The following is a 13,787-nucleotide window of genomic DNA, read 5'->3' as shown; positions in this document are numbered from 1 at the left end:
CTCAAATCAATGTTTAAAACGCTATTATTTATACATTTTAAATTGCTTTTTTACAGTCCTGCAACATTGCAGGTCTTCTCTTGTCACAATAATTTTCACACTGAAAAGTCTCGCCACTAAGCGAAGACTAGAACTGAGCTGATTGGATATGAACTGTGACAGAAAGTGGCTTCAGACCCACTTTGTGTTTGGGAAGTGCAAATAAATCTTGCACTAAGTCCTGCACTCTGTTGCTTACTGATGAATTTTTAAAGCTGCACATTACAAGGCTGTTAAATATTTCTTAGCAGACTCATTAACTGCTTAGCAGTGTGTTGTGTTATGCTGAGCTGCGTCGATGGGGACTGCGCTATGCACGTTTGATTGATGATTCTCTGGTGCTTCTGCACCAGAGGCTTGGGGTTTCTCCCCATGTCAGCTGCTGCTCACATCCTCAATTCTGCACTGCACAGAATCTTCGGACTCTCGCTATTCAGCACTTAGGAAAACCCAAACCCCATAGCTCAGCTCTCTGAGCAGCCACCACTATCTTACTGCAAACACACAAGACACCAGCCCACCTGCCAACACATACAACCATTAGCCAATAAAGGAGAGAACCGGGTAGTTTTGAGAGTGTGAACATCATACCAAAGCTGCTTTAGAGAATGGTGCTGATTGCTCTTTCCTAATTGCAGAGGAGAAATACGTCTGAGTGCTATCTGAGTTTTGTGTGAGACATGCGTGATCGTGCAACATAGCTGCTTGTTTCTGGCATGGTGGCGCTAAATGCAAGTGGAATCATTACGGCAGCAGAGAGGACACACACCGCAGTACTGTCGAGGGGCCTTGCACCACTCATCCCTCTCTCTTCTCACTACAAACACCTGGCTAATGCTCCATTGCCAAGCTGCGAAATCACATACACTGATGGCTGTGTCTATTTTTTTTAAAGCTTAATGACACTATCAAAGGAACAAACCAAAGCGCAATAAACATTTTACGTCACTGTTTAAAGATCCATACTACACTTAAGAGCATGTAAAAATTGTGGGAGTGTTTGATCTAATAGTTCAGTTATCCCAGCCGGCATGGTTTCTATGTGCGAGGGACAAATAAACATCATCTAATGGACGAGTATAATTGCTGATTTTATGTCCATCCTATTAGGCCTAATTTTTTTTTTAAAAAAGGCATGTTGTTTTAAAAGCTTTAAAATGGGGAAATATATGTGAGGCTTGCTTCAGTGAGAAATCCCAAAGTGCACCATACAGAACTTATGTGTTTAATTTAGAGAATACTTCCACGGCAGGAGCCATTATGTCCATTATGCATGCGTATGTGTTTGATTTGTTCTGTGCTGCCCCCAATAGATTCGAGCTGCCCGACATACAACCCCCGAGAGACGGGTCTCATTGCGCATCTCCAACACACACATTTCACACACTCTGACTAAAGCAAGCCCCACAGTTAGCCAGCAGCTCACATGCAAAAGTGCCATCAACTGTGTTACAGTCATGTGGGTGTGATGTGGAAGCGTGATAGGGCTGTGCTGTGAACATGAGAGATTGGGCTAATGATACAGAATGAGAGAGAGCGATGAAGGAGGCAGTTGTATGTCTGTCTGTGGCACGTGGGTGGATAAGACAATCAGAGCGGTAACTTTTCATTACTCCAGCAGGCTTGGGAGAAGCTTATTAAAATACACGAAAGGGTCATTAGATATGAATCACTGCCTGGGGAGGGGCACCATAAACAATAACAACTCCTAAGGGGCTTTTAGTTATACAGATTGCATTGATCAATATGTATCCTTCACCTTACATAACTGGCTAACAGCATCTCTAATCCAGTGCATCCAGCAATTACATAACTCTCTTGGTCAGTGGATTAGTTCTAACTCCTTTCTACATTCCTTTGTCTTAAATGTATATCTATTCATTTCTTAGTCTTCTTTATGTATTATTTATTTTTCAGCTTTAAGGACAGTATGGAAAAGTCATCCTATTCAGACTGGCTGATTAACAACAGTATAGCTGAGCTGGTGGCCTCCACTGGTCTGCCGGTCAACATTAGCGACGCCTACCAGGACCCCCGTTTCGACGCTGAGGTGGATATGTCTGCTCACTCTGTAGCCCCGGTGCTACATTCCCATCAGCTCACAATTAGGACTACTGTAATCATCAGCTTCCAACAGAGAAAACCTTTATAAATGTCACTTTGAGCTGTAATTACTAGTTAGACACGCAGTAAAAAAATAAATGTAGGCCAAGCTGTGAGGCTGTAATGGCTGGTACAACATAGCTAACGTGATATATGCCATATCACTTTGGCAACCAAGAAATACAAGCAACATTATTCAAACAGAACACTGTAGAATCTAATCAATATGAATCAAATGTCTTGCTGAAAGGACTTTTCTGAGAGAGAATTTGATTAACGTGTGCCCACCTCAGCATTGTCAGTATGTCAGTGATATATTTTATATAAGGTTTTACCCTAGTAAGTACTTTGCACAAACCAGGGTAGATCCAGAGTTTGGGCGCCTTGAAAAAACGTAAACCAGAAACAAAGGTATGGAAGTGACTCAGTATGATCATGTAGGGAAGTGTGCTATTTGCCTGGATCTGAACTGTTTCCAGGTAGTGGTCAGTGTACAGTGTAAATGAAGCAACAGACCAGAGTGATGTGGTGCTCTGCACCAGTCCAGCTTTGATCTCTGGCTGCTGTCGCACACTGATGAATTATATAATACGGCTTTGATGTATCTTTGGCTAAGATTCTTTTAGATTCTCTCCTGTTTCTCTCTGAAATACTGGCATCCATGCTGTTATATTGTGTTCTACACAACAATGTGCTACACTGCGTACATGTCCTATGGGATTCAGGCAGCCTATCTTTTGCTGAGTTGTGCCGCAGGCATTACAGTACTGTACTGCAGCATGACACAAATGTAGTGAATTATATGTGTTGCCTATGTTTGCATTAGGCAGATCAGTTTTCTGGGTTCCACATCCGCTCTGTGCTGTGTGTGCCGATTTGGAACAGCAACCACCAAATAATTGGTAAGTTCATAAATCCATGTCCAATATTTTTAACTACACTACCATTTCTACCCTGACTATATATTACACTCTTCAGTAGTGTGTCGTGTACGATATAGAAGGAATAATTTGTGTGTTTGTGTGCACTCGCTGTGTACTGCAGTAAAGGGAGAAGGGCAAACTAGTTTACAGAGGTCTGACATCCTGAATGTGTTAAAGCCCATAAGTAGGAACATCCACATCCCACTGAACTTACAGGGCTGTGTGGCGCGTGCGTGTGTGTGTTTGTGTGTGCGTGCGTGTGTGTGTGCGTGTGTGTGCGTGCGTGTGTGTGTTTGTGTGTGCGTGCGTGTGTGTGTGCGTACGTGTGTGGGTGAGTGTGTATGTGTGTGTGTGCATGCGTGCGTGTGTGTGTATGTGTGTGGGTGGGTGTGTTTGTGTGTGTGTGTGTGACCGAGTATTCAGGTTAGGTTTATATGTTTGTGAATTAAAGTTTGCTACATGTGTGTTCCTGTGGATGTGGATGTGAGCAGTAGAGAGCGAGCGAGTGTGTTCTATGTGTAAATCATGCAGCAAGTCTGGGTGTATCTAGGCGTGGGTGGACTCTTATCAGGAAACAGATTTAAAATCATTATAACCACCCAACGGCATGTAGAGGTGCAGTACAAAGTTAAGGATGTGTTCATTCACAAAGATTATCTTTTTCTCCTTCTTTCTCACACACAAGTCACCTGTGCACCTGTGCAAAGACCAAACGATTTAGAATTTCAGCACCAGAAATAATCATTTTCAAATCTCTTTCAAAGCTCTAGAAACACCTTTACCTTTACTGTTTAATATGTTTAATCCCTTAATCCCTCCTGGTCTATAAAAACTGAACTCTCCATTTACTATCAATTAGACTCCCAAACCCAGCCTTTGATTTTGTTAATGAGTGCATAAAAGGGCAAGAGAAGTAAAGGAGGCCATTTTCTCTTAGGTATCCTGCCAGACCAGAGGACGTGAACATAAAGAAAGCCAAGGATACTCCCATGACAGCTTAAACCACGTCATAATCATTACCACACACACACACACGCACACACACACACCCTATTGTCTTTCATCCCTCCAGCCACACACCTGTGTAACACTTCTCATTTATCTCTTCTTGTCCCAGATATTCTGACACCATTCAGACCAGGCTGAAAGTACATCAGGACAGGAGTAGGTTTTTTAGCAACATTCAGTAATTAGGGTTGTATTTCATAGCAGTAGAGAAGTAGCTGTAGGGCTGTATCTCGAGAGCACTAGCTGTATGTTTGATTTGTTATTCTTTGTTTGATTTGTTATAGCTATTGATATGGAATCAGTTGATTTGTTTGGTACCTCTTGGGCTATATCTCTAGAAGATGTGTCGCTGTATGGCTGTATCTGCAGTGCAGTAGCTGTGGGGATGTAGGAATGCATCTTTTGAGCATTAGATATGGATCTGAATCTTTAGCTATATTTCTGTTGAAGGGTTGCATCTGTATAGTAGTAGCTTCAGGACTGTGTCTCTAGATCAGTAGCTTCTGGACTGTCTCTAGATCAGTAGCTTCAGGACTGTGTCTCTAGATCAGTAGCTTCAGGACTGTGTCTCTAGATCAGTAGCTTCAGGACTGTGTCTCTAGATCAGTAGCTTCAGGACTGTGTCTCTAGAGCAGTAGCTTCAGGACTGTATCTCTAGAGCAGTAGCTTCAGGACTGTGTCTCTAAATCAGTAGCTTCTGAACTGTGTCTCTAGATCAGTAGCTTCAGGACTGTGTCTCTAGATCAGTAGCTTCAGGACTGTATAGAGCAGTAGCTTCTGGAATGTGTATGTAGCTTCAGAACTGTCTTTACAGAGCAGTAGCTTCAGGACTGTGTCTATATAGCAGTGGCTTCAGGACTGTATATATAGACCAGTAGCTTCAGGACTGTATTTATAGAGCAGTAGCTTCAGGACTGTATCTATATAGCAGTAGCTTCAGGACTGTATCTATAGACCAGTAGCTTCAGGACTGTATTTATAGAGCAGTAGCTTCAGGAGTGTATCTAGAGCAGTAGCTTCAGGACTGTATCTAGAGCAGTAACTTCAGGACTGTATCTATAGAGTAGTAGCTTCAGGACTGTATCTATAGAGCAGTAGCTTCAGGACTGTATCTATAGAGCAGTAGCTTCAGGACTGTATTTATAGAGCAGTAGCTTCAGGACTGTATTTATAGAGCAGTAGCTTCAGGACTGTATCTAGAGCAGTAGCTTCAGGACTGTATAGCGCCGTGGCTTCAGGACTATATCTATAGAGCAGTAGCTTCAGGACTATATAGAGCTATGGCTTCAGGACTGTATTTATAGAGCAGTAGCTTCAGGATATAGCAGTCCTGAAGCTACTGCTATATCTATATAGCAGTAGCTTCAGGACTGTATCTATAGAGCAGTAGCTTCAGGAGTGTATCTAGAGCAGTAGCTTCAGGACTGTATCTATAGAGCAGTAGCTTCAGGAGTGTATCTAGAGCAGTAGCTTCAGGACTGTATCTATAGACCAGTAGCTTCAGGACTGTATTTATAGAGCAGTAGCTTCAGGACTGTATCTATAGAGCAGTAGCTTCAGGAGTGTATCTAGAGCAGTAGCTTCAGGACTATATCTATAGACCAGTAGCTTCAGGACTGTATTTATAGAGCAGTAGCTTCAGGACTGTATCTATAGAGCAGTAGCTTCAGGAGTGTATCTAGAGCAGTAGCTTCAGGACTGTATCTAGTCCTAGACCAGTCCTAGACCAGTAGCTTCAGGACTGTATTTATAGAGCAGTAGCTTCAGGACTGTATCTATATAGCAGTAGCTTCAGGACTGTATCTATAGACCAGTAGCTTCAGGACTGTATTTATAGAGCAGTAGCTTCAGGACTGTATCTATAGAGCAGTAGCTTCAGGAGTGTATCTAGAGCAGTAGCTTCAGGACTGTATCTATAGAGCAGTAGCTTCAGGACTGTGTCTAGAGCAGTAACTTCAGGACTGTATCTATAGAGCAGTAGCTTCAGGACTGTATCTATAGAGCAGTAGCTTCAGGACTGTATCTATAGACCAGTAGCTTCAGGACTGTATTTATAGAGCAGTAGCTTCAGGACTGTATTTATAGAGCAGTAGCTTCAGGACTGTATCTAGAGCAGTAGCTTCAGGACTGTATAGCGCCGTGGCTTCAGGACTATATCTATAGAGCAGTAGCTTCAGGACTATATAGAGCTATGGCTTCAGGACTGTATTTATAGAGCAGTAGCTTCAGGACTATATAGAGCTATGGCTTCAGGACTGTATTTATAGAGCAGTAGCTTCAGGACTATATAGAGCTATGGCTTCAGGACTGTATTTATAGAGCAGTAGCTTCAGGACTGTATCTAGAGCAGTAGCTTCAGGACTGTATAGAGCAGTAGCTTCAGGACTGTATCTATAGAGCAGTAGCTCTAACGAAGGGATAGATAGATGCAAGAGTAGTAGGAGTGTGTGAATGAAAGCAGCTTTTATTGCCCAGTCGCATTCATCACACTGCTGTGAGAGACAAACAACACGTTTTTTTTCCCCACTTCTTATTTAATCCAGATTTGTGACCAATTTTAACTGAATCTGTTGCCATGATCAAATCAAAACTCTATCATTAACAACAATATTAGAGCTGCATGACCCATGCTGCATGCTGTGTGTGTTGCAGGCGTTGCACAGGTCCTAAACAGGTTGGATGGGAAACCATTTGATGATGCAGACCAGAGACTGTTTGAGGTATAACTTATGCACTCAGTTTTAAAACTATTACTATGTAATGTCTATTGCTTCACTAATCACTTCTTTCTGTTGTTCACTGTGTCTATACCATTTCTTCTCTCTCTGTCTCTCTCTCTCTCTGTCTCTCTTTCTCTTGTTCAGGCATTTGTGATATTCTGTGGACTGGGGATCAATAACACAATAATGTATGATCAGGTGAAGAAATCTTGGGCCAAGCAGTCTGTGGCCCTGGATGTAAGTCTCTCCAGACAGACACACACACACACACACACACACACACACACACACACACACACACACACACACACACACACAAACTGTTGTATCTCATAATATGTGCTTCCTTTTAGCCTATTTTGTAGTCCTATATGAATCTGAACAGCCTCTTTCTCTGATGCATCTTAGCTGCTCATCCGTGCGTGCCAAACAGATAAAGCCGTGCTAGCCTTCCACGCATGGAATGACTTTACTCACAAAACATGAAAGGGAACTTAAAATTAAGAAAATGAAACCACTTGTTTATCAGGGCTACTTCACATTACAAGAATTCAGTATCTCATCTGCTGTTCAACACAGAGCACATGTACATGTAGTTATATCATTTACTTCAATTTTATAATGACTTAGTTACTCTAATAAATTGTTAGATTTATTTACAGTCTCGACTTCAGTTTTGCTGTTATTACTGTCCTTCGTACCGTGTAAGTAATTTAAAAAATATTACAAAATGCTAATACTAGTGACTAGCAGCTGCAGCCAGTTTGTAACCAGCTTTGCTGTAATGACATAAAATATACATAATGCACGATTCTGGCCGCACCCCCTTCTTTTTACGAGCGTGTGTCGATGCAGCCTACAGTATACACACCAGCTATAGGTACCACTTAAGCTATTAGTGATGCTATCATCAATAGCAATAGTTAAGGCTCAAGGTTAAGGCTCAAGCCCCAATGCAAACCCCCCTGACCCCCAAGTGCCAGCCCCCCCTCCATTATTTAGTTGGGGAAACTCTAGATTTAGGGCTTGGTCTTAGGGCTGTCAATAAGACTTTGTCCCATAACACTACAGTCTTTGATGCTGTTTGTAGACAGTGCTATACATTATATGAGTATAGTATATCTGTATAGATATATACCGCGTGGCGATGCTGAATACACATGAGCAATGATGAAATACGTAGGTGCGAGGGTTAAGGAACAAGAGTTCATTGCATACAAATGCGTACTTATACACACAAGAGGTTTGGGAGCAAGAAATGTGACGCTCCAGTGAATAGTGAGGGAGAGAGAAAGCAGAACGCATCACGTGTTAGTGTGTGTGTGTGTGTGTATGTGTGTTTGTGTGTGTGTGTGTGTGTGTGTGTGTGAGAGCATGTTTTTATATCTTCCTGGGGACCAAAAGGTTAGGATAGGATTATCAGACAGTTAACTAACCTTTGGTTAGTTTCCATGAGTGTTAATTTTTTAAAGAGCCTAAATGTTTCCTTTGATTACCGAGGTTACAGTATTAAGTTATTATTGCTTTCATTAGCTGTGTCAATAATTATCATAATCGTGTGTGTGTGTGTGTGTGTGTGTGTGTGTGTGTGTTTGTGTGTTGACTTTGTGTGAAGACATGCAGTATTTAGAAATTATTTACTGGAGGTGTAAACTTAGCCACTTTCCTTAAAACATATTGTAGATAATATATATATATATATATATATATATATATATATATATATATATATATATATATATATATATATATATATACATACAGTATCTCACAAAAGTGAGTACACCCCTCACATTTTTGTAAATATTTGATTATAACTCTTAATGTGACAACACTGAAGAAATGACACTTTGCTACAATGTAAAGTAGTGAGTGTACAGCTTGTGTAACAGTGTAAATTTTCTGTCCCCTCAAAATAACTCAACACACAGCCATTAATGTCGAAACCGCTGGCAACAAAAGTGAGTACACCCCTAAGTGAAAATGTCCAAATTGGGCCCAAAGTGTCAATATTTTGTGTGGCCACCATTATTTTCCAGCACTGCCTCAACCCTCTTGGGCATGGAGTTCACCAGAGCTTCACAGGTTGCCACTGGAGTCCTCTTCCACTCCTCCATAATGACATCACGGAGCTGGTGGATGTTAGAGACATTGTGCTCCTCCACCTTCCATTTGAGGATGCCTCACAGATGCTCAATAGGGTTTAGGTCTGGAGACATGCTTGGCCAGTCCATCACCTTCACCCTCAGCTTCTTTAGCAAGGCAGTGGTCGTCTTGGAGGTGTGTTTGGGGTCGTTATCATGCTGGAATACTGCCCTGCGGCCCAGTCTCCAAAGGGAGGGGATCATGCTCTGCTTCAGTATGTCACAGTACATGTTGGCATTCATTCCCTCAATGAACTGTAGCTCCCCAGTGCCGGCAGCACTCATGCAGCCCCAGACCATGACACTCCCACCACCATGCTTGACTGTAGGCAAGACACACTTGTGTTTGTACTCCTAACCTGGTTGCCGCCAAACACGCTTGACACCATCTGAACCAAATAAGATTATCTTGGTCTCATAATCCATGTCGTCTGCTTGTCTTCAGCAAACTGTTTGCGGACTTTCTTGTGCATCATCTTTAGAAGAGGCTTCCTTCTGGGACGACAGCCATGCAGACCAATTTGATGCAGTGTGCAGCGTATGGTCTGAGCACTGACAGGCTGACCCCCCCCCCCCCCCCTTCAACCTCTGCAGCAATGCTGGCAGCACTCATACGTCTATTCATTGAGGGAACCATGAATGCCAACATGTACTGTGACATACTGAAGTAAGCAGTATTCCAGCATGATAATGACCCCAAACACACCTCCAAGACGACCACTGCCTTGCTAAAGAAGCTGAGGGTGAAGGTGATGGACTGGCCAAGCATGTCTCCAGACCTAAACCCTATTGAGCATCTGTGGGGCATCCTCAAACAGAAGGTGGAGGAGTACAAGGTCTCTAACATCCACCAGCTCCGTGATGTCGTCATGGAGGAGTGGAAGAGGACTCCAGTGGCAACCTGTGAAGCTCTGGTGAACTCCATGCCCAAGAGGGTTAAGGCAGTGCTGGAAAATAATGGTGGCCACACAAAATATTGACACTTTGGGCCCAATTTGGACATTTTCACTTAGGGTTGTACTCACTTTTGTTGCCAGCGATTTAGACATTAATGGCTGTGTGTTGAGTTATTTTGAGGGGACGGCAAATTTACACTGTCATACAATCTGTACACTCACTACTTTACATTGTAGCAAAGTGTCATTTCTTCAGTGTTGTCACATGAAAAGATATCAAATATTTACAAAAATGTGAGGGGTGTACTCACTTTTGTGAGATACTGTATATACATACAATGGATATAAAAAGTTTACACACACCTGTAAAAATCGCAGGTTTTTGTGAAGTAAAAGAATGACACTAAGATAATCATGTCAGATCGTTTCTTACGTTTAATGTGCAATTGCAAAGTATACAAATAAAGTGAAAAACAATGAGGAAATTTTATAAGGGAAAAAAATTAAATATTTATAAAAATGTCCAATAATAAAAATGTACAATAACCTAGTTGTATAAGTGTGCTCACCCATAATCTAATACTTAGTTTAAGCACCTTTTGATTTTATTACTCAGTCTCTTTGGGTAATAGTCTTGGCAAAATTCTCTTCACATTCTTGCAAAAATATTCTAGCTCCATCAAATTTTAAGGACATTTCCTGTGCACAGCCCTAAAACCTGATGCTGCCACCACAATGCTTCACTGTGGGTATGGTGTTCCTTTGGTGTGCTTTTTTTGCACTACACTTACCTTTTGGAATTGTGGAATTATTATAACTTTTGGAATTATGGAATTATTATAACGTTTGGAATTGGTCTCATCAGACCATAACTCATTTTGCCACATGGTTTGGGGTGATTTAGTTGGGCTTGTTGGTTTGTGAGAAAGGGCATCCATATAGCTGCCCTACCTCATAGCCCAGACATGTGAATAATACAAGAGATTGTCACATGCAGAGAGTAATCAGTATTTGTCAGATATTCCTGCAGCTCCTTTAATGTTAATATAACTATGGTGCTCCATTTTCTCCACTTGCTGATGATGGCCTTCATGGTGTTCCAAGGTACAGCTAATGTTTTGAAAATTTTCTGTACCCCTTTCCTGATTTATATCTTTCGACAGTGAGACCCTGTAAAGGCTTTGACAGCTCTTTGCAGACCATGGCTTCAGAACTCAGATGAAACCAAGACTATGTAAATAAAATCCTACTGAAACAGCTGATCTTTATTGGGGGTTAATCAGAAAAATTTCATTGATGACAGCTGTATAATAATTTCTTTTGAACATGAGATTGAATGTGATTGGTTCATTCTGAACACAACCACTTCCCTAATTATAAATGGGTGTTCACACTTATGCAACAAAATTATTGTAACTTTTTTTTATTTTTTTATTTTTCCCTAAAATGCTTCTGATTGTTTTGAACTTTTTATACACTGTAATTTCACACTGAATTTGAGAAAGTTCTGACATGATTTATCTTGGTTTAATATATTTTTTTATCACAAAAACTTTATATGTTCAGTGATGATAAATGCCTTTGTATGTGTACCTGTATACGTTATTACAGTACTGTTATGATTATGTAATAAATACACTGTAAAAAACACTGAATTAAAAACGGCTGAATAAATATGAGCCGGAACACATTTTGGGATAAACTAAACCATCAAGTTGGGTTGTTGAGTTTTAACCCAGCAAATGGGTTGCTTTTCAACCCAAAGGATGGTTTCATTTTACAAAAACACTGGGTTAATTTTATTTCATAAATGTGTTAATATTTTCAGGGTTATTTTTACCATTTGAAAATGTGAAATCTACCACATTATAAACAAACATGTCAGTCAACATCTCCTTTATTTATACCCAAGGTGTTCAGAAATGTAGTGGTAGAGCTGCTAAAGTGGTGTTTATATATAGACTTTGAAGTAAATGGCTCAAATAAGTTATATATTTTAGAGGAAAATGTCTGATTTTGATCGAAGGAGATGCTTAAAACATCCAAAAAACTGAGTAACCCACTTACGATCCAGTGGGCATTACAAACAAGTAAGACAAAGCTAACGAAGATAGCGGTGCATTAAGTGCCATGTAAACTGGACTGTTATCGCACATTTTTCTTTTTTCTAGTGCGCAGCAATGGTTTTATGGATATTGATACGAACCTTGTTTCTCCAAATAAATCTAACAGTCGGTCTGTGTGAAAACTGCTACCTCCACATTAGGCGAATTCAAACTGAATTGATTTGACCCAAGGAGGGGGTGGGGGAGGGGTGCATTGATTCGGCTGTCAGTGAAAATGACCCAGCCAATAACCCTGCAGTTGGGTTACACAAAACTACCCCAAATCTACCCAAGACTGAGAAAATAACCCAATTAAATGACCCAAAATGTTTAACCCAGCGTTTGGGTAGAAAAAATTAACCAAGCATTTTTTAAAGTATATAATATAAAGTCCAGCAATTAAAGCATTTATCACACTGGTTAACACACTGATGTGCATGAAGAAGTATTCAGGTGGTTTTCACCACCAATAATGGTTAACACTTTTTTTTTTTTGAAAGTCATGCACACTTTTAATATCTGGCTTGTCTGGTCTTGGGGTGGCACGCCTCAGCAGATTCCATCAATTTCTCTGATTTTACACTTGATTTCATGCAATAGTTAATTGCCAGGAATGGTCAACCCTGCATCACACATTACTCAGTTATTACTCTTTAATGTTGAAATTTGTCAGACATGCGCTTGACATCACACCAATGAGTAAAGCATCTCTCTCTCTCACTTTCTTTCTCTGAAGGTGCTGTCGTATCATGCCACTTGCTCTAAGACAGAAGTGGACAAGTTTAAGGTAAAACTTTATTTAAAGCAACGCAAACAAGTTTTTCCTACTAAATCCTTAATGACTTCTCATTACTGATAGTGCCTGAGCATTAGTGTCTGTAGAATGATTGTAAAATGCCTGAAACATATTTAGAATGGCACGCTGGGTAGTGTTATTGCCTCATTGTTCCAGGGTCCCCTGTTCAGTCCTGAGCTTGGGTTACTGTCTGGGTAGAGTTATGCCTGTTTTCCCCATATCTGGCTTCTCTGGTTTCCTCCCAGCACACAAAAACATCCCAATAAGTGGACTGGCTAAGCTAAATTGCTCCTAGGTGTGAATGTGTGTGCGCATAGTGCCCTGAAATAGACTAGTGTCCCCATTCAGGCTGTATCACAGTCTCATGCCCAGTGTTCCCATGATAGGCTCTGGATTCACCATGACCACAACCAGGATAAAACAGTTACTGCAGAATGAATGAATGAAACAGATTCATTAATAAACAGGGGATTGAACTATAGCAAATTTTCCTCCACAATTGTCATTAGAAGCGTCATTAAAAGGCATGCCTTTCTCTGTTTAAAAATGTGAACTGAATAATACATAGCATGATATATGTCATGCATACACACATTAATTGTATGTTACACTATGTATTAATAATAATGCCAGTTCATTCGTGTTCCTGCAGTGCTCATACCATCATGGTAGAGTGATTTTTCCCTCATTAGTGATGGCACATCCATCATATTAGACTTTTCCTCAATGATTTTTGCTTTGAATGCCTTCATAGGCATAGAAAATTTGCTGGAGGCTTTGAAACCTGTATGCTTTAAGTAATGTGCACAGCGGAGACTAGTCCTGCACAAATAATGCAGCTTTGAGCTCTGTCTCTCTATCTGTTTGTCTTTCCTTCTTACACTCTCTGTCAGACACCCACTCTCTCTTTCATGTACTCTCTCTCTCACTCTCTCTCTTTCTCTCTCTCTCTCTTACACACACACACTCTCTCACAGTGGTGCATTTTAAATGTCACTGAAACGCAAGCTCAACAGTCATTCATAAATATAGTGCTGTAGCACCACTAAAGCA

General features: G+C 40.8%; 1 protein-coding gene across 2 annotated transcripts in view; it reads left to right on the top strand.

The window, feature by feature from the left end:
• pde11a (phosphodiesterase 11a) overlaps positions 1-13,787 on the top strand; it is a 72,592-nt gene that overhangs the window by 31,064 nt on the left and 27,741 nt on the right. For both annotated transcript variants that reach the window (XM_017470376.3, XM_053681043.1), the window contains 5 exons: positions 1,957-2,089; positions 2,969-3,044; positions 6,726-6,793; positions 6,938-7,030; positions 12,675-12,725. In XM_017470376.3, coding sequence (XP_017325865.1) covers positions 1,957-2,089; positions 2,969-3,044; positions 6,726-6,793; positions 6,938-7,030; positions 12,675-12,725 — 421 coding nt within the window. The remainder of the gene's footprint in view (positions 1-1,956; positions 2,090-2,968; positions 3,045-6,725; positions 6,794-6,937; positions 7,031-12,674; positions 12,726-13,787) is intronic.

Source organism: Ictalurus punctatus, chromosome 6, assembly GCF_001660625.3.
Source record: "Ictalurus punctatus breed USDA103 chromosome 6, Coco_2.0, whole genome shotgun sequence".
NCBI lineage: Eukaryota > Metazoa > Chordata > Actinopteri > Siluriformes > Ictaluridae > Ictalurus > Ictalurus punctatus.
Note: the sequence above shows the minus strand (reverse complement) of the source record. Positions and strands in the feature narration are given on the sequence as shown.